The 26,218-nt window shown below is 39.6% G+C and overlaps 1 protein-coding gene across 1 annotated transcript in view; it reads right to left on the bottom strand.

The window, feature by feature from the left end:
• LIMCH1 (LIM and calponin homology domains 1) overlaps positions 1-26,218 on the bottom strand; it is a 348,851-nt gene that overhangs the window by 197,185 nt on the left and 125,448 nt on the right. Inside the window, 1 exon segment of the mRNA XM_007453042.1 lies at positions 7,436-7,506. Coding sequence (XP_007453104.1) covers positions 7,436-7,506 — 71 coding nt within the window.

Here is a 26,218-nt window from a genome sequence, read left to right as displayed (position 1 = left end):
CCCTCTCTTTCCCTCAGCCTATTCTCACCTTAAGTAAAGATGTAACATCTCCCCAATAACTGTCTCCCAAACTACAATAATCTCCCCTTGTTTAACTTCTATTAAATTTGGGGATTAAATCTTAGTCACTTGTGCATTTACTCATACACTGGTTTACACAGTAACAACTGCTTTGTGTGTGCGTCAACGCCCAAGCCCATTATAAAACTCTTGAAGATCAAGGATCAAGCCTTACTTTCCCTTTCTTTGCCCCCCGGTGTCTAGTGTGGGGCTGTGCAGAACAGAGTCAGTATCCAGTAAGTCCTCCATGTGACAAAATGTCTCTACGGAAAGCTACGCCATCAACTCCCAACCTGTCCTAGAAGATGAGTGCGTGTCCATGGCACACCACATCTTATGTTGAAATCAGGACGAGAATCTAAGACACGCCCTCCTTCTTAGAATAGGCAGGTCATTCATCAGCCATGATATAGACAAGTATTTGCCAACAGGTTTCTTATCTTCAGAAAATTATTTCAGCAACATAAGAACTGAGACAAAAATCCACTGAGACATTCTTTATTGGTCACTTATTTGCAGACCAACATACTCGGACTCTGCATTCCATCAAAACGTGTCTGCAGAACAAACCCCAGAAGTTCACTTCTATGACACCTAAGAAGACAGAGCTGTAATGGAGAATCTTACAGGTAAAGAAAGCAGATACTTCCATCTGTTGAACTCCCAGTCTTCAGGGATGGGTCCATTCTTTATGTAAAATTGTGTGTGTGTGTGTGTGTCTTTCTGTGTGTGTGTCGTCTGTGTGTGTGTGAAGGAGAGGGAGGGGTAGAGTGTGGAGGGAAGGAGAGAAGAGGAGAAGGGAGAGAAACAGAGGATAATACTGATGATGACAGCAAAAAACTTGGGAGAAAGTTAATGATCTAATGAGGATTAAATTGCCTAGGTAGAACTCTTACTAACTGGACTCAATTTATCCAACAGCTGTTTGTAACAGATGTATTGTGTGCCAGACCAGTGTCCAAGGGGGGAAATCCGAAGATAAATAGAAGAGGTCTTCAGGAAGCTTTCAATCTGGTACAGGAAGGAGACGTGGGATAAAGAGGTCGAGCGCTGTGATAACAGCTAGTGCGGAGGCTGTACAGGTACTTAGACGCCAGGGAGGAACCCACTAACTCTGCCCAGAGTGTTCTGGAACAGCTTCCCAGAGAAAGAAACCACAACATACTGGAGGAAGCAGGAGGAAATGACGTCACCACAGAGGTCCAGGCCACTGTTTTCAAAACAATCGCTCTCAGCCTTGAGCTCTGACAGCCAAAGTTCATTATTCACAGATGATCAAGTTTGTAAGGGACCCAAATGTTCTTGCCCAGTTTTTGATCACAGTCTAGGCAAAAGGAGCTAGGAAGTAAGCCTCCAGTTGGTTCATCCTGTGGCTTGTTGGCAGCCCAGTGAGAGAGCTGATGGGTGCACAGTGACACAGAGTTGCACTGACTATGTCATATTTATAATTGACTTTAGGCCTATTTCCAACAATAATAATGAAAATGGCGAGTGATCCAGGGTGCCAGCCCAGCGCCAGACACCGCTGAGCGGTTCACATATTCTCTCACTGGACTCTCTCAAGTATCTTATGAGGTATGAATTTCCCCCATTTTGTGGACAAAAGGAGAAAAGCTAACATTTAAGTGCCTGCTATGTTACAAGCACTAAAGAGTTTATACACATTATCAATTCATTTACTCCTCTGAACAGCCCAATGAATTAGGTATAATTATATCTGGTGTTATAGATGAGGAAACGGGGGTTCAGGGAGGTGAGGTAACTTGCCTAAGGACACACAGGAGGCAAATCTAGGATCTGGACTGGCCACTAGGTTGAAGCATATGAAATCACATTATCTGACTGGTTTTGTTCTACTAATACAACAATTTCATTGGATTCAACCTAGGAGTTCCCAAATCCATTCACTTTCCACTATGCTCTCCATAAACAGATCTGAACTGGCTTTTGTTAAGTATATATTCTTGGATAGTAACCAAAAAGAATGAAAAGGGTGAGGCGAGGATGTGAAACCAAACCACAGAGAACAAAGGAGAGCGTATACACTGCAACTAGATGCAATTATTATTATTATCATTTTACTGTACTCACTTTATCTCTGTCTATGCCTCTTTTTTCCTGAAGCATTTGCATATAGTTGTAGGGTAGATGGATTATCATTACATTATTCTTGTCACTTCTCTGTAAGTTTAAAATTTTTCAAAATAAAAAGTTGGCGGGGTGGGGTGGACTTGTAAAGAGACTCATGAGAAAACCTTTCTTGAAGAGGTATTTGATTTCCCCAAATAGCGCTTTGCACTGCCCAAACTACTTAACTTTATGAGGGTAAACAATTCACATCCAAAATTAAGTCCGTAGTCCTCATGGGCTGGCAAACTTTTTCTGTAAAGGACCAACAGGTAGTAAACATTTTTAGGCTCTGTGAGCCCCATACAAACTCTTGCTTTGTTTCGATTTGTTTTGTTTTTTGTTTACAACTCTTTTAGAATGTAAAAACCGTGCTTAGCAAGAAGGAAGGCCTGCACAAAAACAGGACATGGGCCAGAATTTGCCAACTCCTGATACAGATGGAATTCCACAGCGTTCTATCTATATAATAAAGTCTTAGGAAAACAAGTCAGAAACTTTCCTTTCTGGAATATTTCACAACAGTCTCTCTGATCTGGGTTCAGGGAACTAGATGACAGTCATTACTGGCTCCATACTGGGAGTGGCTTCCTTAGGGAATAGTCTTTGTAGCCTTTCTTTTAAATTCTTAAGTCCCCAAGTACACAATGCAGTATTCATTCAACATTTCTAAAAGCATGACACTTGTCACACATTTGCAGCTTTGTCAAACTTGGACCCTAGGCCATTTATTTAATGCTCAGCAGAGAGCTCACATCGTTTGAGCATTTAACCTCCAAACTTCAACTACACACACTTGGCAAAAACAACAGAGGAAGAGAGAGACAGTTAGAGTGAAAATACATCTACTATAATTCTATCTGGCACATGCACTCTATTTTATTCTTGCTATTAGTTATATATTTATGCATAAGTATTACTGTTTTCGGGTGTACATGTGCGAGGGCAAGTGTACTGCATTTCACAGGCGAAGTAAAAGAACTCCCAGGGCGATCCTGAGGCTACTCAGTTTCCATCTTATATGCTGCCTGGAGGTGCCAGTCTTTTCTCTCTCCTATCTCTGTAGCCTTTAGTACAGGTCCACCAACCTCATTTGTCGCCATCAAGTTTGGACAGGTCTTACCTAAGAATACTGAAATCCCTACACTGTCTGCCGACCATAGCCTCCTACCCCCTCAGCTCTCTCACACCCTCCCTCTCACAGGACTTGCCTTCTTGTCTTAAGAGGGTCCTCCAGACCCTTGATGCTTATATTTTTCCAAGACCACCAACCCCTCTGTCCAGCTGAGATGCCGTGGTTACCCTCTGTACTGCATTTCTTCCCAAACTCTAGGTTTTCTGGCACCAACTCCATCCCACCGCCACCACCCAAACCTCTTGCTTTTCTCTCCCATTAAAATCCCAACTCTGGACACAGGACAATGATTAAGAGCAGAAGCAAAGGAATCAGACTTTTGAATTTAAATCTTTCTCATCTGGTACAACCTTAGCCTAGTTATTTAATCCTCCGTACCTCAGTTACTTGCTCTGAAAAATGGGTATCATAATAGTCCTTGTAGGCCACAGGTAAGTTTAGAATCAGGCTGGTAAGAGGAAAACCAGACCCCAGGCCCAGAATATGCCCTTCTGTTTGAGAAGAACTGTGAGGTTTTTTTCAGACTCATAAACAACCATGATATATTTTTTTAACATCTTTATTGGGGTATAATTGCTTTAGAATGGTGTGTTAGTTTCTGCTGTATAACAAAGTGAATCAGCTATATATATACACGTATCCCCATATCTCCTCCCTCTTGCATCTCCCTCCCACCCTCCCTATCCCACCCCTCTAGGTGGTCACAAAGCACTGAGCTGATCTCCCTGTGCTATGCAGCTGCTTCCCACTAGCTATCTGTTTTACGTTTGGTAGTGTATATATGTCCATGCCACTCTCTCACTTCGTCCCAGCTTACCTTTCCCCCTCCCCGTGTTCTCAAGTCCATTCTCTACGAACCAGGACATTTTCAGTGAACAAAGAGCATGGTGTTTCTCCACGATTGCAACCAACATTTAGAGCCAATCCAACTCAGAAGAGGGGAACTGCCAGTTTTCAAAATTTGAAAATATAGAGAGTCCTTATGTTTTCAAGTATTGCTACATGGGTGGTGGTTGAGAGTTAGAACTTCTTAATCACCAGCACCCACAAAACTCTCTCTGGTTCTAGACAGTGGCACAGCCTTAGGTATTCTCACCTACTCTCCAAAGAGAACCCTCACTTTCCTGAGACTCTCCAAACTGGGTTTCCTGCCTTTCAGGCCAGGAAAGCCCACCCCACCCCATGCCTGGAACAGTGCAAGTCCCCCTCCTTGTCAGATTAGTCTCTGGATACAAGTCCTGGCAAAATACACTTGCTAATCTCAGTCTGCAGCAGCCCAATACGCTTCGGTTCAGATCACACTTAGCCATGCCCCCATCCCTGACAAAAAGGAGAGGGAGATCTTCCATTGCCTTGACCTTCAGTGCATTCAGCTCCTGAGTCACACTTCTGTCTCTCATTGTGCTGTGGGCCCCGCACTTAGAACTTTGTCTGCATCTTGTTTGTCTGGCTGCTGTCCCAGCCTTCCCTCCAAGGCTCGGCTGGGACTCATGCTGCTGGCTTTCAGGCCACCAGTGCAGTTCATTCCCCTTCACAAACTCTGCACCAGGACTGCCAAATGGAGTCCCACAGGGAAGCCAGGACTTGACCCTGGTCCTCAGACTCCTTCAAATATGCCAGGGGGACTAATCCTCTGTGGTTAGAGGAGTTAAACAATAACTCACTTGTCCTGGGTTTTATCCTACCTACCCAGACAGTAACATTTGTCCACATCCTCTGTGTTGGCCATTTCCCTCAGCTCACCCGCAGGCTGTCAGCAGTCAAAACCCTTTATTTATTTAAAGAGGCTCCTGGTTATAATCTGTGCCTCCATGCTGTCTAACCATACTATTTCCTAACCATGGCCTGGACCTAAACCCCACCTCTCCACCTCTCAACAGCCCAAACATTCATTAACGTGTTTGTAAAAGGCCAACAGTTCGTGCCACTCCACACGAGAGACTCCATCCTCCAACTCAGCATCAACTGGGTAAGAAACAAAGTCCATGTGGGCAGATGTCTCTGGATCCAAAGCCTTGTCTTCAAACAAGCCTACCTAATCCAAAGGCAGGCAAGCGATATTATTCTATAACAGATTTACTCATATGATGGAGAGGTGGATGCCTATAAGAATCTTTGGAGCTAATGTTAGGAAAACAAAAGTTGGTACCAAAGACTCATTTCAACAGACTTAAGAGAGCATGATGCACATAAATTACATCAGATTCTGGCTCATATGTTAACATCAGGAGAGGGCTAAACCCAGAATCATTGGAGGAGCAGGTGCTAGAACACAAGAGAAGTATTTAGAGACTGTCTGAGTTTGTCTCTGTGAGATGCTAAACTAATTATGGTTTACCTAAGAGATGAGCTCTGATTTAGATTTAATAAAGGGAAAAGAGGTGGTGAGGAAAGTAAAGTATGAGAAGAGGGGAGAGACTCCATAGGAAAGAAGGTATGGAAACAGAAATCAGGGGATGTACAGGCTTCCCTGGTGGCACAGTGGTTAAGAATCCACCTGCCAATGCAGGGGGATCTTCTGGGAAGATCCCACATGCCACAAAGCAACTAAGCCCGTGTGCCACAACTACTGAGCCTGCTCTCTAGAACCTGTGAGCCACAACAACTGAGCCCGCGTACCACAACTACTGAAGCCCGCGCACCTAGAGCCCGTGCTCCGCAACAAGAGAAGCCACCGCAATGAGAAACCCGTGCACCACAACGAAGAGTAGCCTCCGCTCACTGCAACTAGAGAAAGCCCGCGTGCAGCAACAAAGACCTAACGCAGCCAAAGATAAATAAATAAATAAATTTATTTAAAAAAAACAAAAGAAAGAAATCAGGGGACGTAAATTTCTCTTTGAAGAAAGAAAGGCAGTGGAGAGCAGAAAAAATAAACACTGACATGAACTATGTTGAAAATTGCTGTGTAATAATCATTTGTACAGCAAATGTAATTTTTTAAAGCACCTTATCCACATTATCCTCTTGAAATTCATGAAAAACTTATGAAATAGGCAGGAGTTGTAAACTTTTTACTACCCCTTTAAAGAGAAACAAATGAGACTCAAGGAGGTTATATGATTTAAGGGGTGAAGAAAGGATTTGAGTCTCTAAAGCTCAGGCTCCAAAACCCCTGCTCTTTCAACTACATCGGTGGGTCTCAAACAATATTCTGCAAGTCACCAAGATAAGAGTGCATTCTATGTGATTCCATTTACATAAAGTTCAGGATAAGGCAAAATAGATGCTATGGTGATAGAAATCAGAACAGTGCTTTTCTATAGGTGGTTGACATTGACTGGGAAGGGACATGAGAGAGCTTTGTGCTCTGTATTTTGCTCAGGGTGTAGGTTACATGAATGTACACAGTTTACAAAATCCACTGGGTTGTATATCTAGGAGCTGTGCATTTCATGCATGTACATTTCAACTCAATAAAACAAAAATCAGTATCCAAATGACAGAACCTATCAAATGAATTCAAAATACAAAATCTTGATTTGAAGTTTATGTCCATCCCTCTATAAGTATTAAGGCTCTAGCTTATTTTGTGTCTGGAAGCACTTCACAGAAAGCTCTTGAATCCATCATCACAGGAGCACTCTATGACAAAGCCCAGGTTCAAAACATAAAAATTGAACACTGCAGTTATTTTGTCAATAGCACAAATTAAATATATTCAAAATACCTCAGGGAAGTAGGCCTAGTGAGGAAGATTGCCTGGCATGTTTCAAGACGTTGTCAGTAAATAGAAAGCCCTGCTTTTACTTGGCACAAGCTGTTTTTGTTTGGAGGGAATAAGGGGAGAAAAGCTGCTTTTTTTTACAACTTGGTCCACAACCTTCCAATTACTTGGGCCTGAATTCCTACATTGTAAAAGTTGGTTGGAACTGAGTAGCAGCTACCAGATATTCCTTCTTTAACTAATTTGAAATTGCCAAGGTCCCCACCACTCCCTACTGCCCCAAGACTACTTATCTTTACTGCCTAACCCACCTAAGTGATTTGTTTTTGAATTTCAGATTCAAACTGTGAATAAATTCAAAACAAACACTAGAAGTTTTTCAGACAAACTGAATAGCATTAATGATTTTTCTTGAATAAAACCAACTGAATATAGGCTATACTTACTCGCAGAGAAGGATTCCATTTTCTAACCCTGTCCGAAAATCTTTATCACCAAAACTTCTGCCAGTTACTTGCTGGAAAAGAAAAAAAGAAAAACAGAGCATAAATTTTTCTTTTTTAATCAGGAAGCTCAGTGATTTTTTCCCAAGATATTTCAAGAGACTTGAAATAACTGGTGGCACTCCAAGAATGGGAAAAATCTGTTAGGTCTGAATTTCCTTTCCATGTGTAGCTTTGCTTAGATCAGCTAATCTTAAATTTAGACCATTTCTTTGAAGTTTTTTTTCCTATCCAATACCTTAAAAAATATCTGTTCTTCCTGATAAGGATATTACTTTTGGGGTTTGGCCACGATAAGTCAAGGCCACAGCCTCTTTCATCCTGAGGGTCCAACCCACACTTTCAAAAAAGCCTGCAGAAAGCACCACCTAAGGGTAAAGTATCTATTTGTTAAAACATTAAGGGGGCAGAGGAGAGGAGGACACAGATCCCCTAACCCTGAGAGACTAACATCAAGACTGGATGGAGAAAAGCCAATATCCATACTAACATGGTGTGAAAAAGGAAAATCAAAGCCGGCAAAGAATGAACTGTGCTGTGTCTGATAAAAACACAGTACTGATGGCCTTTCTTGATGCCTCTGGCTCTCAGCAGCCCTTTGGTCTGGGCACCAGGACATTCATTTTTTCATTCAGTAAATATTTATTGAGCATCTACAATATGCCAGGTAAATATGTATGCTATAAATCCTAAAGCAACCTCTAAAATAGCAAAATTTTAAAATATAGCTAATAAGCCAAGAAAGGAGATTAAATGGAATTATAAAAAAGATACTCTAACCATAAAAAAGAAAAAAGTAAAAGGGAATACAGAATAGATGGAATAAATAGAAAGCAAATAGTAATATTATAGACTTAAACCTAACCATGTCCATCAGAGCATTAAACATAAATGGGGTAAACATCTCCAATTAAACTAAAGAGATCATCAGATTGGACTAAAAAAGCAAGACCCAACTATGTGATGCCTACAAGCAATGCACTTTAAATACAAAGATACGAACAGGTAAAAATAGAATAGAATAAGATATACCGTGCTAACACTAATCAAAAGAAAGCTAAAGTGGTTGTATTAACTTCTACAATAAAGAATAATACCAGGGACAGAGAAAGTCATCTTAAAACAAAGGGTTTAGGTCATCAGGAAAATAATTCTAACACTTTTACACCTAATTTGTTTTTTTTAAAAAATGCTTCAAGATACATAAGCCAAATCAGATAGATCTGCAAGGAGAAATAGACAAATTCACAACTAGAGTCAGAGATTTAATATCTCTCTTTGATAACTGATAGAATAAGCAGATAGAAAATCAATAAGGATAAAGAAGGCCTGAATAACACTATCAACCAAATTGACTTAATTGACATTTCTAGGATATTCCACCCTACAACAGCAGAATGAACATTATTCTTCTTAAGTTCACAATGAACATTTATTGAAATAGACCAGTTTCTGGGTCAGAAAACTAGTCCCCAGAAGCTTAAAAGAATTTAGTACATAAAAAGAAAGTTATCTAACCACAATAGAATTAAATTAGAAATGAACAACAGAAATGTCTATGAAAAAAATCCCTAATCCCAAGTAATACAATTCTAAACAACCCACTGATCAAAGAAGAAATCAAAAGAAATTAGAATGTATTTTGTAGTGAAAGAATATGGCAATATAAAAATGTATGGAAAGATGCTAAAACAGTATATGGGGGAAATATATGGCACAAAACACCTATATATCAGAAAAAAAGATCTCATATCAATGATTTCTGCTCCCACCTTAAGAAAACTAAGCCCAAATTAATCAGAAAAAAAGGAGAATTTGTAAGAGTTGAAATCAGTCAAGTAGAAAACCAAAGACTGACAGAGAAAAAAAAAATCAACGAAATCAAAAGCTATTTAGGACCGGAAACTGCAGCAGTTCTCAGCCATGATTAATAGTTGTTGTCAAGAGGATCCCAGGGCTCCTTGTTGGAGGGATGAGGAGCTGACGGGGACCCATGGAGGGTTTCTTGGAGTCTCTGTGGAGCCCCTGGGCCAGATCTCATAGTGAAGGCTGTAGCATCTTCCTTCCAGCCGCAGAAGCTCTGCTTGAGTCCACAGGCACCCACCTGACCTCTGGTTCCTGGGAAGAGTGGAGTTGTCAGCAAGAGACCTCGGATGCTGAGGCCCAGGGGGAAGATGCCAGCCAACTGGAGTGCTTCTGGCTCTGACTACATGGGGATGTAAAAACCCCTGTAAGCTGTGTGCCTGACAGGGTCTTGGTGCTCCAGCCTGGTGTCAGGCCTGAGCCTCGGAGGTGGGAGAGCCGAGTTCAGGACATTGCACCACCAGAGACCTCATGGTCCCAAGTAGTATCAATCAGTGAGAGCTCTCCCAGAGATCTCCATCTCAATGCTAAGACCCAGCTCCACCCAACAGCTAGGAAGCTCCAGTGCTGAACACCCCATGCCAAAAAACTAGCAAGAACACAACCCTACCCATTAGCAGAGAGGATGCCTAAAATCATACTAAGTTCACAGAGACCCCAAAACACACCACTAGACGTGGTCCTGTCCATCAGAAAGACAAGATCCAGTCCCACCTACCAGAACACAGGTACCAGTCCCCTCCATCAGGAAGCCCTCACAAGCCACTGAACCAAACTCACCCACTGGGGGCAGACACCAAAAACAAAGAGAACTAAAAACCTGCAGCCTGCAAAAAAGGAGACGCCAAACACAGTAAGTTAAACAAAATGAGAAGACAGAGAAATGCAGCAGATGAAGGAGCAAGGTAAAAACCCACCAGACCAAACGAATGAAAAGGAAATAGGCAGTCTACCTGAAAAAGAATTCAGAATAATGATAGTAAATATGATCCAAAATCTTGGAAATAGAATGGAGAAAATACAAGAAATGTATTGGACCTAGAAGAACTAAAGAGCAAACAAACAATGATGAACAACAAAATAAATGAAATTAAAAGTTCTCTAGAAGGAATCAATAGCAGAATAACTGAGGCAGAAGAACAGATAAGTGACCTGGAAGATAAAATAGTGGAAATAACTACCACAGAGCAGAATAAAGAAAAAAGAATGAAAAGAGTTGAGGACAGTCTCAGAGACCTCTGGGACAACATTAAATGCACCAACATTCGAATTATAGGGGTCCCAGAAGAAGAAGAGAAAAAGAAAGGATCTGAGAAAATATTTGAAGATATTATAGTTGAAAACTTCCCTAACATGGGAAAGGAAATAGTCAATCAAGTCCAGGAAGCACAGAGAGTCCCATACAGGATAAATTCAAGGACAAACATGCCAAGACACATATTAATCAAACTATCAAAAATTAAATACAAAGAAAAAATATTAAAAGCAGTAAGGGAAAAGCAACAAATAATATACAAGGGAATCCCCATAAGGTTAACAGGTGATCTTTCAGCAGAAACTCTGCAAACCAGAAGGGAGTGACAGGACATATGTAAAGTGATGAAAGGGAAAAACCTACAACCAAGATTACTCTACCCAGCAAGTATCTCATTCAGATTCAGTGGAGAAATTAAAACCTTTACAGACAAGCAAAAGCTAAGAGAATTCAGCACCACCAAACCAGCTTTACAACAAATGCTAAAGGAACTTCTCTAGGCAGGAAACACAAGAGAAGGAAAAGACCTATAATACCAAACCCAAAACAATTAAGAAAATGGTAATAGGAACATACATATCGATAACTACCTTAAATGTAAATGGATTAAATGCTCCAACCAAAAGACACAGACTGGCTGAATGGATACAAAAACAAGACCCATATATATGCTGTCTATAAGAGACCCACTTCAGACCGAGGGACACATACAGAGTGAAAGTGAGGGGATGGAAAAAGATATTCCATGCAAGTGGAAATCAAAAGAAAGCTGGAGTAGCAATTCTCATATCAGATAAAATAGACTTTAAGATAAAGAATGTTACAAGAGACAAAGAAGGACACTACATAATGATCAAGGGATCAATCCAAGAAGAAGATATAACAATTGTAAATATTTATGCACCCAAAATAGGAGCACCTCAATATATAAGGCAAATGCTAACAGCCTTAAAAGGGGAAATTGACAGTAACACAATCATAGTAGGGGACTTTAACACCCCACTTTCACCAATGGGCAGATCATCCAAAATGGAAATAAATAAGGAAACACAAGCTTTAAATGACACATCAGACAGGATGGACTTAATTGATATTTATAGCGCATTCCAGCCAAAAACAACAGAATACACTTTCTTCTGAAGTGCTCATGGAACATTCTCTAGGATAGATCATATCTTGGGCCACAAATCAAGCCTTGGTAAATTTAAGTAAATTGAAATCTTATCAAGTATCTTTTCCGACCACAGTGCTATGAGACTAGATCTCAATTACAGGAAAAAATACTGTAAAAAATACAAACACATGGAGGCTAAACAATACGCTACTGAATAACCGAGAGATCACTGAAGAAATCAAAGGGGAAATCAAAAAATACCTAGAGGCAAATGACAATGAAAACACGATGACCCAAAACCTTTGGGATGCAGCAAAAGCAGTTCTAAAAGGGAAGTTTACAGCAATACAATCCTACCTCAAGAAACAAGAAAAATCTAGGGCTTCCCTGGTGGCGCAGTGGTTGAGAGTCCGCCTGCCGATGCAGGGGATGCAGGTTCTTGCCGCGGTCCGGGAAGATCCCGCATGCCGCGGAGCGGCTAGGCCCGTGAGCCATGGCTGCTGAGCCTGCGCGTCTGGAGCCTGTGCTCCTCAACGGGAGAGGCCACAACAGTGAGAGGTCCACGTACCACAAAAAAAAAAAAAGAAAGAAAGAAAAGAAACAAGAAAAATCTCAAATAAACAACCTAAACTTACACTTAAAGCAATTAGAGAAAGAAGAACAAAAAAACCCAAAAGTTAGCAGAAGGAAAGAAATCATAAAGATAAGATCAGAAATAAATGAAAAATAAATGAAGGAAACAATAGCAAAGATCAAGAAAACTAAAAGCTGTTTCTTTAAGAAGATAAACAAAATTGATAAACCATTAGCCATTCATCAAGAAAAAAAGGGAGAAGACACAAATCAACAGAATTAGAAATGAAAAAGAAGTAAAAACTGACACTGAGTAAATACAAAGGATCATGAGAGATTACTACGAGCAACTATATGCCAATAAAATGGACAACCAAGAAGAAATGGACAAATTCTTAGAAAAGCACAACCTTCCAAGACAGAACCATGAAGAAATAGAATATATAACCAGACCAATCACAAGCACTGAAATGGAAACTGTGATTAAAAATCTTCCAACAAACAAAAGCCCAAGACTAGATGGCTTCACAGGTGAATTCTATCAAACATGTAGAGAAGAGCTAATCACCTATCCTTCTCAAACTCTTCCAAAATATAGCAGAGGGAAGAACACTCCTAAACTCATTCTATGAGGCCACCATATACCAAAACCAGACAAAGATGTCACAAAAAAAGAAAACTACAGGCCAATATCACTGATGAACAGAGATGCAAAAATCCTCAAAAAAATACTAGCAAACAGGGCTTCCCTGGTGGCACAGTGGTTGAAAATCTGCCTGCCAATGCAGGGGACATAGGTTCAAGCCCTGGTCTGGGAAGGTCCCACATGCTGCGGAGCAACTAGGCCCGTGAGCCACAACTACTGAGCCTGTACATCTGGAGCTTGTGCTCCACAACAAGAGAGGCCGCGACAGTGAGAGGCCCGCGCACCGCGATGAAGAGTGGCCCCCGATCGCCGCAACTAGAGAAAGCCCTCGCACAGAAACGAAGACCCAACACAGCCATAAATAAACAAAAAATAAATAAATAAATAAATAAATAAATAAAATACTAGCAGAAAGAATCTAACAGCACATGAAAAGGATCATACACCATGATCAACTGGAGTTCATCCAGGAATGCAAGGATTCTTCAATATACGCAAATCAATCAATGTGATAAGCCGTATTAACAAACTGAAGGAGAAAAACCATATAATCATCTCAATAGATGCAGAAAAAGCTTTTGACAAAATTCAACACCCATTTGTGATAAAAAAAAACCCTCTAGAAAGTAGGCATAGAGGGAACTTACCTCAACTTAATAAAGGCCATAAATGACAAACCCACAGCCAACAACATTCTCAGTGGTGAAAAATTGAAACCATTTCTCCTAAGATCAGGAACAAGACAAGGTTGCCCACTCTCACCACTATTATTCAACATAGTTTTGGAAGTTTTAGCCATGGCAATCAGAGAAGAAAAAGAAATAAATGGAATACAAATCAGGAAAGAAGAAGTAAAACTGTCACTGTTTGCAGATGGCATGATACTATACATAGAGAATCCTAAAGATGCTACCAGAAAACTACTAGAGCTAATCAATGAATTTGGTAAAGTAGCAGGATACAAAATGAATGCACAGAAACCTCTTGCATTCCTATACACTAATAATGAAAAATCTGAAAGAGAAATTAAGAAAACACTCCCATTTATCACTGCAGCAAAAAGAATAAAATACCTAGGAATAAGCCTACCTAAGGAGACAAAAGACCTGTACACAGAAAACTATAAGACACTGATGAAACAGAAATTAAAGATGATACAAACAGATGGAGAGGTATATCATGTTCTTGGATTGGAAGAATCAACATTGTGAAAATAACTATACTACCCAAAGTAATCTACGGATTCAGTGTAATCCCTATCAAACTACCAGTGGCATTTTTCATAGAACTAGAACAAAAAATTGCAAAATTTGTATGGAAACACAAAAGACCCCAAATAACCAAAGCAATGTTGAGAAAGAAAAATGGAGCTGGAGGACTCAGACTCACTGACTTCAGACTATACTACAAAGCTACAGTAATCAAGACAGCATGGTACTGGCACAAAAACAGAAAGATAGATCAATGGAACAGGATAGAAAGCCCAGAGATAACCCATGCACATATGGTCACCTTATCTTTCATAAAGGAGGCAGGAATACACATTGGAGAAAAGACAGTCTCTTCAATAAGTGGTGCTGGGAAAACTGGACAGCTACATGTGAAAGTATGAAATTAGAACACTTCCTAACCCCACACACAAAAATAAACTCCAAATGGATAAAAGACCTAAATGTAAGGCCAGACACTATAAAACTCTTAGAGGAAAACATAGGCAGAACACTCTATGACATAAATCACAGCAAGATCCTTTTTGACCCACCTCCTAGAGAAGTGGAAATAAAAACAAAAATTAACAAATGGGACCTAATTAAACTTAAAAGCTTTTGCACAGCAAAGGAAAACATAAACAAGGCGCAAAGACAACTCTCAGAATGGGAGAAAATATTTGCAAACAAAGCAAATGACAAAGGATTAATCTCCAAGATATATAAGCAGCTCATGCAGCTCAATATCACAAAAACCAACAACCCAATCCAAAAATGGGCAGGAGACCTAAATAGACATTTCTCCAGAGAAGATACACAGATTGCTGACAAATATATGAAAGGATGCTCAAAATCACTGATCAGTAGGGAAATGCAAATCAAAAGTACAATGAGGTATCACCTCATACCAGTCAGAATGGCCATCATCAAAATATCTACCAACAATAAATGCTGGAGAGGGTGTGGAGAAAAGGGAACCCTCTTGCACTGTTGGTGGGAATGTAAATTGATACAGCCACTATGGAGAACAGTATGGAGGTTCCTTAAAAAACTACAAATAGAACTACCATATGACCCAGCAATCCCACTACTGAGCATATACCCTGAGAAAACCATAATTCAAAAAGAGTCATGTACCACAATGTTCACTGCAGCACTATTTACAATAACCAGGACATGGAAGCAACCTAAGTGTCCATCTCCTGATAAATGGGTAAAGAAGATGTGGCACATATATACATCGTATATTACTCAGCCATAAAAAGAAACGAAATTGAGTTATTTGTAGTGAGGTGGATGGACCGAGAGTCTGTCAGACAGAGTGAAGTAAGTCAGAAAGAGAAAGACAAAAACCATATGCTAACACTTATATATGGATCTAAAAAAAAAAAATTGTTCTGATGAATGTAGGGGCAGGACAGGAATAAAGACGCAGATGTAGAGAATGGACCTGAGGATACGGGGAGGGGGAAGGGTAAACTGGCACAAAATGAGAGAGTAGCATTGACATATATACACTACCAAATGTAAAATAGATAGCTAGTGGGAAGCAGCTACATAGCACAGGGAGATCAGCTCGGTGCTTTGTGACCACTTAGAGGGGTGGGAAAAGGAGGCTGGGAGGGAGACACAAGAGGGAGGGGATATGGGGATATATATATACATATAGCTGATTCACTTTTTTATACAGCAGAAAGTAAAACAACATTGTAAAGCATTTATACTCTAATAACGATGTTAAAAAAAAACTCTTTATTTGAGATCAACAAAATTGATAAACCTTTAGCTAATAAATTTGATAACCTTTGGTTTTTAGCCAAAAATAGAAAGACACAAATTGCCAATACAAGGAATGACATGCTATCATTAGAGATTCTACATACATTAAAAGGATAACAAAGAAATATAATTAAATCTGTGACAATAAGTTCACCAACTTAGATGAACTGAATAAAATTTTTGACACAAGCGTCCATAGTTCACTCAACAAAGAAATAGATAACCTTCCCAAAAGAAAACGCCAGCCCAGAAGGCTAACCTGGTGAATTACAGCAAATATTTAAGAAAGAAGTAATGCAAATCTACACAAACTCTTCCAGACAATTGAAGAGGAAAGAATACTTCCCAGTTCATTTTATTAGGGCAGCATTACCGTGATTCCAAAAACGAAAGACATTATAAAACAGATAACACACATACACACACACACACACACAGACACACACACAGGGGAGATATGTCAACACCATGGTGGGAATCAGATGTGATCTTTATTTTCTTCTTTTAAAGTTTCCCTCTTTAATATTTTTAACATCTTTATTGGGGTATAATTGCTTTACAATGGTGTGTTAGTTTCTGCTTTATAACAAAGTGAATCAGTTATTCATATACATATGTTCCCATATCTCTTCCCTCTTGCATCTTCCTCCCTCCCACCCTCCCTATCCCACCCCTCCAGGCGGTCACAAAGCACCAAGCTGATATCCCTGTGCTATGCGGCTGTTTCCCACTAGCTATCTACCTTACGTTTGGTAGTGTATATATGTCTATGCCTCTCTCTCGCTTTGTCACAGCTCACCCTTCCCCCTCCCCATATCCTCAAGTCTGTTCTCCAGTAGGTCTGTGTCTTTATTCCTGTCTTACCCCTAGGTTCTTCATGACATTTTTTTTTCTTAAATTCCATATATATGTGTTAGCATATGGTATTTGTCTTTCTCTTTCTGACTTACTTCACTCTGTATGACAGACTCTAGGTCTATCCACCTCATTACAAATAGCTCAATTTCATTTCTTTTTATGGCTGAAGTAATATTCCATTGTATATATGTGCCACATCTTCTTTATCCATTCATCCGATGATGGGCACTTAGGTTGTTTCCATCTCCGGGCTATTGTAAATAGAGCTGCAATGAACATTTTGGTACATGACTCTTTTTGAATTATGGTTTTCTCAGGGTATATGCCCAGGAGTGGGATTGCTGGGTCATATGGTAGTTCTATTTGTAGTTTTTTAAGGAACCTCCATACTGTTCTCCATAGTGGCTGTACCAATTCAAATTCCCACCAGCAGTGCAGGAGTGTTCCCTTTTCTCCACACCCTCTCCAGCATTTATTGTTTCTAGGTTTTTTGATGATGGCCATTCTGACTGGTGTGAGATGATATCTCATTGTACAAAGTTTCCCTCTTTTCCTAAAACTTTCTCCAGTTAATACATATTACTTTAACTATCAGAAAAAACAAACAATGTTTTTTCTTTTTCTTTTTTTTTTTTAAAGAGCAGCCCAAGGTAACTAAGCAGTCCCAACTCTTCCTTGTAAATCAGAGTTCAAGTTCTATTATAAGACATCCTCATTGCCACTCCCACTAGAAAGGCAATCCACAAGGCAATACAATATACCACCTCCAAAAAATTCCTTTGTTAATATCTTCCCATTCTTATCTGAGGAAAGGTGAGAAAACAGATAAAACGTAGTTCCTTACAGTCTGCAAATATCTAGCTTTTTCCCCAAAATAAAATATTGAGAAAGGAATTAAAGAAAGTCTTTATAAAGCTAAAGTGTTCACCGCAGACTTAGAACAGCATAGCATTTTCTTTCATGAATTTATTAGTCCTGATTTATATTCTCAAAATGTTACTAATATTCTCTATAAAACTAACCTCCATTCAGTGAGAAGTGATTAGAAAGTTTTAAAAACATTTTTTTCAGGTCTTTACATTTTTGTTAAAAGTATTATATTCTAGTGCAGATGGTGCTAACATTGAGAACCCAAGCTCGTTTAGCTACATTTATTACAGAATTTCTGGCTAAGTTAAGCCAGGTCCCTCTCCATTTACTGGGCGAAGATGATAAGCAGGGCTGAGATAGAAACACAAATAAGACATGGCCACTGCATGCAGAAAACTCACAGATGGGAGGAAAGCAGATATCTAAGCTTCTACCATAAACAGAAGGTAACAGAACTATTAAGATTATAAGAAAATATTGGTGGCCCATGAACCACCTAAAATTCCCATGTACTATTTAAAATTATCTTGCATGTGATGCATGGCCACTAAAAAATTTCAAGTAGAGTGGATTTAATAGTCCAAAGTCAGCCTGCTAATCAAGATGTAGTCTGATTAAATTCACTTCCCTAGACTCCTAATTGTGGAGGTGGGAGCAGGCACCATGCATTTGGAGGAAGGTGCTCATTTCCACCTCTGTTCCTCCTCATCTGCCTCCTTCCCCACTCTTCTGTGTCCATCAGGTCCCAGCATAGCTTTCACACGGCTCTCCACTCATCCAAATGCCATCCGTTGTTCCAAGCTCAGGTTATTTAGTGTAGAGGCACTTGGACCTGAGTTAGGAGGGTCAACAGCTGAATAGACCCCAGAAATTCAACAAGGACTGAGCCACTGAACAGTCTGGTCCTTAGACCAGCACCAGCAGCAGCCACAGCAGCATCCTCACCTGGAATTAACGTTAGATATACAGACTCAGTCCTCCCACCTTCTCCAAGATCTACTTAATCAGAACAAGTGTTTAAAAAAGATCCGATGTGATTCATTTGCAAAGTAAATTTTACAAAGCCCTGACCTTGCATACTAAACTAAGCCAGCAGTTCAGTCTCAGAAAGGTTGGACCCTCCATTAGAATCAGGAATTTGGATGACTTGTCTCAATGACCCCTCTTAGCAACATCTTTATGATGTATTTACAGAGTCACACGTTGTGTAGTTTAACTATAAAGACTGCTAACTACTGTTCCCTTCGTAACAGCATAAGCCATTACTATAAAAACAAAAAACAAAAAAAACCAGCTGCCAAGAATCAACCGCCATTACCAACAGACCATGAGCAGGGAAAATGAAAAGTGACTGCCAAGCTCTTCACTAACCTTCCCACCTGGGCCCCAACTGATGGAGGACTCTCAGTAACCTTCCAGACAAGGCACTGACCAAGCCATCAGCTCGTGATCACTCTCCAAGGACACAGAATAGGATGGGAAGATTAATAGAGCCTTAAAGAGGATCTGTGATGGAGATCTGGGATGTGGGGTGGGTGAGGAGAGAGCCCAGGTTCAGAAGCATTCAGGGGCTAACAGGGGAAGAGCAGCATGAAGTGTCAAGAGTGCTTTATCATTCCCCCAAATCCTGCTCTGCATACCTTGCTGGTCCTCACCCATCCGATCAACTAGTCCTAGCAACTCTACCCTTGCAGTTGTTCAGCTTAGTTATACCTGACCCCACTCTTTCATACCCAATCACATCCACCAACAAATCCTGTTGATTCACCCTTCAGAATTTAGCCAGAATCCAACCACTTCTCGTGGCCTCCACTCTACCACCTTACTCCGAGCCATCATCATCTTACACCTAGACAAGAGTCTCCTAACTGGCTCACTGCTTCCACCCTTGCCTCCTTCCATCTATTCTCAACCCAGCAGCCAGGGTAATCCTGTCAAGTACTCCACTCAAACCCGCCCCAATACCTCCCCATCTCACTCACAGTAAAAGCCAAAGTTTTTACAGTTCTCTGAAGGTATTCAACATAAAAACAAACAAGGAAAAAAACCCTACAAGGGGAGTATGGACAAAACGATTGGGCACCACCATGATTTTAAGGGTAGACATAACGAACTTTCATACATCTCCCCCATTCACGGTGATCCTCAGAAGTACTTATGGTGGCAATTATGTCACCAACTATGCCCTATATGCCTTTCAGAAGAGTCCAATGTCAGATTTTTTTTTCCTACTTTATGGTTTAGGATTAATTCACTTTCATTACTAACCAAAATATTTGCTGGAAGAACATACTGTGTAAGATTAAAATAGTCTATAAATAGGTAATTTACCAAAACCTCGATGGTTTTTTTTTTTTTTTTTTTTTTTTTTTTTTTTTTTTTTTTTTTTTTTTTTTGCGATATGTGGGCCCCTCACTGTCGTGGCCTCTCCCGTTGCCGGACGCGCAAGCTCAGCGCCCATGGCTCCCGGGCCCAGCCGCTCCGCGGCATGTGGGGTCCTCCCGGACCGGGGCACGACCCCGTATCCCCTGCATCGGCAGGCGGACTCTCAACCACTGCGCCACCAGGGAGGCCCAACCTCGATGGTTTTAAAAGAAAAGCTTCCTTCTACCTTAGCAACCAAACCAAAAGCAGAAGCAAGAGGACATCATGATGTGTCATCACACTATTTTATGCAAGTAATTATTGAGTAATAAGCTCATCTGGACTCGACTTCCTTCCCATAGAACTAAAAGGTAATTATGTCTCTGAGTTTGGCCATGTCAATGGCACTGCTCTAGAACATTCAGATAACTGAAATATGGAGAACTTTTTAAAAAAAAGTCTAATAAAGAAAACCACACAATTTTATGGTAACGTTTTTACAATGTGTTTATAATGTAACACACTGACACTGTATGTCTTAATGCCTCATTTTGTTAATACTTTATTACCATCGTTACTAAATGGGTGCCATGAACAAAGACCGCCAAGAATCAGTCTTTCAGCCTGATCATTACCATTTATACAAATTGTATTTCAGAAATATTTTCATTTATCTTCAGTTGTTTCTTGAAAACAATCTGGTGGACAAACTGCAGTCTACTAATAAACTGCAGGTCCGAAGGGATTTTAAATAAATGTTGGAGGAACTTCCCTGGTGGTCCAGTGGGTAGGACTCTGTGCTCCCAATAGAGGGGGCCTGGGTTCAATCCCTGGTTGGGGAATTAGATCACACATGCAGGCCGCAACTAGGAAGTCTGCATGCCACAACTAAAGATCCCACATGCCACAATGAAGATCCTGCATGCCACAACTAAGACCCGGCACAGCAAAAATAAATAAATAAATAAGTAAATTTTTTTTAAGTTGCAATTAAAAAAAATTAAAAATAAAAAAATAAACGTTGGAAATCCTATTATAATGATCTTAAGAAGCAATTCTATTGGCTGGCAAAATAATGGTCCCTGCATTCAAGAAATAGAAAAAATACAAAATTTACTATATTTTGACTTAATCTTTGAAAGACATGGACATTTTCCCTAAATTGTTGTACAAAAACAGGTACACTTTTTAGAAGGTTTGATTTCCTCCTACCGACACTCAATGAAAATCACACCTCTTTAATTCACCAGAGAAAATTATTTGTAGTTCATTATGCTCACTTCTCTTCTGACAATATTTGACTTATTTAACAGGAAGAGTATTTCTTTTTAAATCTAACTGTAAAATAAAGCAGAAGAGAATTGCTCTTATTTTTCATATTTATTGACAAATAAATCCACTGCTATTTCTGTCTCCTTAATAGGGCTGCTAGAAAAATCAAATCAAAATTCCGTGGAGAAGAACACAGCAAGGAGGCAGCTGTCTGCAAGCTAGGAAGGGTGCTCTCGCTGGAGACCAATCAGCTGGCTTCTTCATCTTGGACTTCCCAGCATTCAGAACTTCCCAACTGGCCCAGAAAGCTGTGTTCTCGGTTTTCTGCCAGCTCATTAGCCACAGGATCCAATCCATTGCCAGCACAGGCTGTTACAACCCCAACCTGGGTCCAGAGATGGGCTTTGGACTGTGCAGGCATAAAGGATAATAGTTTAAAAAAACAAATACACTAGAGGGCACACAGCAGAAGCAAGAAGAACTACAATCTTGCAGCCTGTGAAACAAAAACCACATTCACAGAAAGACAGACAAGATGAAAAGGTAGAGGGCTAGGTACCAGATGAAGGAACAAGATAAAACCCCAGTAAAACAACTAAATGAAGTGGAGATAGGCAACCTTCCAGAAAAAGAATTCAGAATAATGATAGTGAAGATGATCCAGGACCTCGGAAAAAGAATGGAGGCAAAGACTGAGAAGATGCAAGAAATGTTTAACAAAGACCTAGAAGAATTAAAGAACAAACAAACAGAGATGAACAATACACTAACTAAAATGAAAACTACACTAGAAGGAATCAATAGCAGAATAACTGAGGCAGAAGAACGGATAAGTGACCCGGAAGACAGAATGGTGGAATTCACTGCTGCAGAACAGAATTAAAAAAAAAAAAAAAAAGAATGAAAAGAAATGAAGACAGCCTAAGAGACCTCTGGGACAACATTAAACGCAACAACATTCGCATTACAGGGGTCCCAGAAGGAGAAGAGAGAGAGAAAGGACCCGAGAAAATCTTTGAAAAGATTACAGTAGAAAACTTCCCTAACATGGGAAAGGAAATAGCCACCCAAGTCCAGGAAGTGCAGAGAGTCCCATACAGGACACACCCAAGGAGAAACATGCCGAGACACATAGTAATCAAACTGGCAAAAATTAAAGACAAAGAAAAATTACTGAAAGCAGCAAGGGAAGAATGACAACATACAAGGGAACTCCCATAACGTTAACAGCTGATTTCTCAGCAGAAACTCTACAAGCCAGAAGGGAGTGGCATGATATACTTAAAGTGATGAAAGGGAAGAAACTAGAACCAAGATTACTCTACCCAGCAAGGATCTCATTCAGATTCGATGGAGAAATCAAAAGCTTTACAGACAAGCAAAAGCTAAGAGAATTCAGCATCACCAAACCAGCTCTACAACAAATGCTAAAGGAACTTCTCTAAGTGGGAAACACAAGAGAAGAAAAGGACCTACAAAAACAAACCCAAAACAATTAAGAAAATGGTCATAGGAACATACATATCGATGATTATCTTGTGAATGGATCAAATGCTCCAACCAAAACACACACGCTTGCTGAATGGATACAGAAACAAGACCCATATATATGCTGTCTACAAGAGACCCACTTCAGACCTAGGGACAAATACAGTGAAAGTGAGAGGGAATGGAAAAAGATATTCCACACAAATGGAAATCAAAAGAAAGCTGGAGTAGCAATACTCATATCAGATAAAATAGACTTTAAAATAAAGAATGTTACAAGAGACAAGGAAGGACACTACATAATGATCAAGAATGATACATTAAACAGGATGGACTTAATTGATATTTATAGGACACTCCATCCAAAAACAACAGAATACACATTTTTCTCAAGTGCTCATGGAACATTCTCCAGGATAGATCATATCTTGGGTCACAAATCAAGCCTTGGTAAATTTAAGAAAATTGAAATTATATCAAGTATCTTTTCCGACCACAACGCCATGAGATTAGATATCAATTATAGGAAAAGAGCTGTAAAAAATACAAACACATGGAGGCTAAACAATACACTACTTAATAACGAAGTGATCACTGAAGAAATCAAAGAGGAAATTAAAAAATACCTAGAAACAAATGACAATGGAGATACAACGACCCAAAACCTATGGGATGCAGCAAAAGCAGTTCTAAGAGGGAAGTTTATAGCAATACAAGCCCACCTTAAGAAGCAGGAAACATCCTCAAATAAACAATTTAACCTTACACCTAAAGGAACTAGAGCAAGAAGAACAAACAAAACCCAAAGTTAGTAGAAGGAAAGAAATCATAAAGATCAGAGCAGAAATAATGAAACAGAAACAAAGAAAACAATGGCAAAGATCAATGAAACTAAAAGCTGGTTCTTTAAGAAGATAAACAAAATTGATAAGCCATTAGCCAGACTCATCAAGAAAAAAAGGGAGAAGACTCAAATCAACAGAATTAGAAATGAAAAAGGAGAAGTAACAACTGACACTGCAGAAATAAAAAAAATCATGAGGGATTACTACAAGCAACTCTATGCCAATAAAATGGACGACCTGGAAGAAGTGGACAAATTCTTAGAAATGCACAACTGCCAAGACTGAACCAGAAAGAAATAGAAAATATGAACAGACCAATCACAAGCACTGAAATTGAAACTGTGATTAAAAATCTTCCAACAAACAAAAGTCCAGGACCAGATGGCTTCACAGGTGAATTCTATCAAACATTTAGAGAAGAGCTAACACCCATCTTTCTCAAACTCTTCCAAAAAATTGCAGAGGAAGGAACACTCCCAAACTCATTCTATGAGGCCACAATCACCCTGATACCAAAACCAGACAAAGCTATTGCAAAAAAAGAAAATTACAGACCAATATCACTGATGAATGTAGATGCAAAAATCCTCAACAAAATACTAGCAAACAGAATCCAACAACACATTAAAAGGATCATACGCCATGATCAAGTGGGATTTACCCCAGGGATGCAAGGATTCTTCAATATATGTAAATTTTTCAATGTGGTAAACCATAGTAACAAATTGAAGAATAAAAACCATATGATCATGTCAATAAATGCGGAAAAAGCTTTTGACAAAATTCAACACCCATTTATTAATAAAAACTCTCCAGAAAGTGGGCATAGAGGGAACCTACCTCAACATAATAAAGTCCATATACGACAAACCCAAAGCAAACATCATTCTCAATGGTGAAAAACTGAAAGCGTTTCCTCTAAGATCAGCAACGGGATAAGAATGTCCAGTCTCGTCACTATTATTCAACATAGTTTTGGAAGTCCTAGCCATGGCAGTCAGAGAAGAAAGAGAAATAAAAGGAATCCAAATTGGAAAAGAAGAATTAAAACTGTCACTGTTTGCAGATGACATGATACTATACACAGAGTGTCCTAAAGATGCCACCAGAAAACTACTAGAGCTAATCAATGAATTTGGTAAAGCAGCAGGATACAGAATTAATGCACAGAAATCTCTTGCATTCCTATACACTAACGATGAAAAATCTGAAAGAGAAATTAAGGATACACTCCCATTTACCACTGAAACAAAAAGAATAAAATACCTAGGAATAAACCTACCTGGGGAGACAAAAGACCTGTATGCAGAAAACTACAAGACACTGATGAAAGAAATTAAAGATGATACCAACAGATGGAGAGATATACCATGCTCTTGGATTGGAAGAATGAATATTGTGAAAATGACTATACTACCCAAAGCAATCTACAGATTCAATGCAATCCCTATCAAATTACCAATGGCATTTTTTACAGAACTGGAACAAAACGTCTTAAAATTTGTATGGAGACACAAACGACCCCGAATAGCCAAAGCAGTCTTGAGGGGAAAAAACAGAGCTGGAGGAATCAGACTCCCTGACTTCAGACTATACTACAAAGCTACAGTAATCAAGGCAATATGGTACTGGCACAAAACCAGAAACAGAGATCAATGGAACAAGATAGAAAGCCCAGAGATAAACCCACACACCTATCGTCAACTAAAATATGACAAAGGCTGCCAGGATATACACTGGAGAAAAGACAGTCTCTTCAATAAGTGGTGCTGGGAAAACTGGACAGCTACATGTAAAAGAATGAAATTAGAACACTCCCTAACACCATACACAAAAATAAACTCAAAATGGATTAGAGACCTAAATGTAAGACCGGACACTATAAAACTCTTAGAGGAAAACATAGGAAGAACACTCTTTGACATAAATCACAGCAAAATCTTTTTTGATCCACCTCCTAGAGAAATGGAAATAAAAACAAATGGGACCTAATGAAACTTAAAAGATTTTACACAGCAAAGGAAACCATAAACAAGACGAAAAGACAACCCTCAGAATGGGAGAAAATATTTGCAAACAAATCAACGGACAAAGGATTAATCTCCAAAAAATATAAATAGCTCATGCAGCTCAATATTAAAAAAACGAACAACCCAATCCAAAAATGAGCAGAAGACCTAAATAGACATTTCTCCAAAGAAGACATACAGATAGCCAAGAAGCACATGACAAGCTGCTCGACATCACTAATTATTAGAGAAATGCAAATCAAAACTACAATGAGGTATCACCTCACACCAGTTAGAATGGGCGTCATCAGAAAATCTGCAAACAACAAATGCTGGAGAGGGTGTGGAGAAAAGGGAACCCTCTTGCACTGTTGGTTGAATGTAAATTGATACAGCCACTGTGGAGATCAGTACAGAGGTTCTTTAAAAAACTAAAAATAGAATTACCATATGATCCAGCAATCCCACTACTGGGCATATACCCAGAGAAAACCATAATTCAAAAAGACACATGCACCCCAATGTTCATTGCAGCACTATTTACAATAGCCAGGTCATGGAAGCAACCTAAATGCCCATCAA

This window comes from Lipotes vexillifer, unplaced genomic scaffold (genome assembly GCF_000442215.2).
Source record: "Lipotes vexillifer unplaced genomic scaffold, Lipotes_vexillifer_v1.1 scaffold1272, whole genome shotgun sequence".
Classification (NCBI taxonomy): Eukaryota; Metazoa; Chordata; class Mammalia; order Artiodactyla; family Lipotidae; genus Lipotes; species Lipotes vexillifer.
This window is presented reverse-complemented; position numbering and strand designations above follow the sequence as displayed.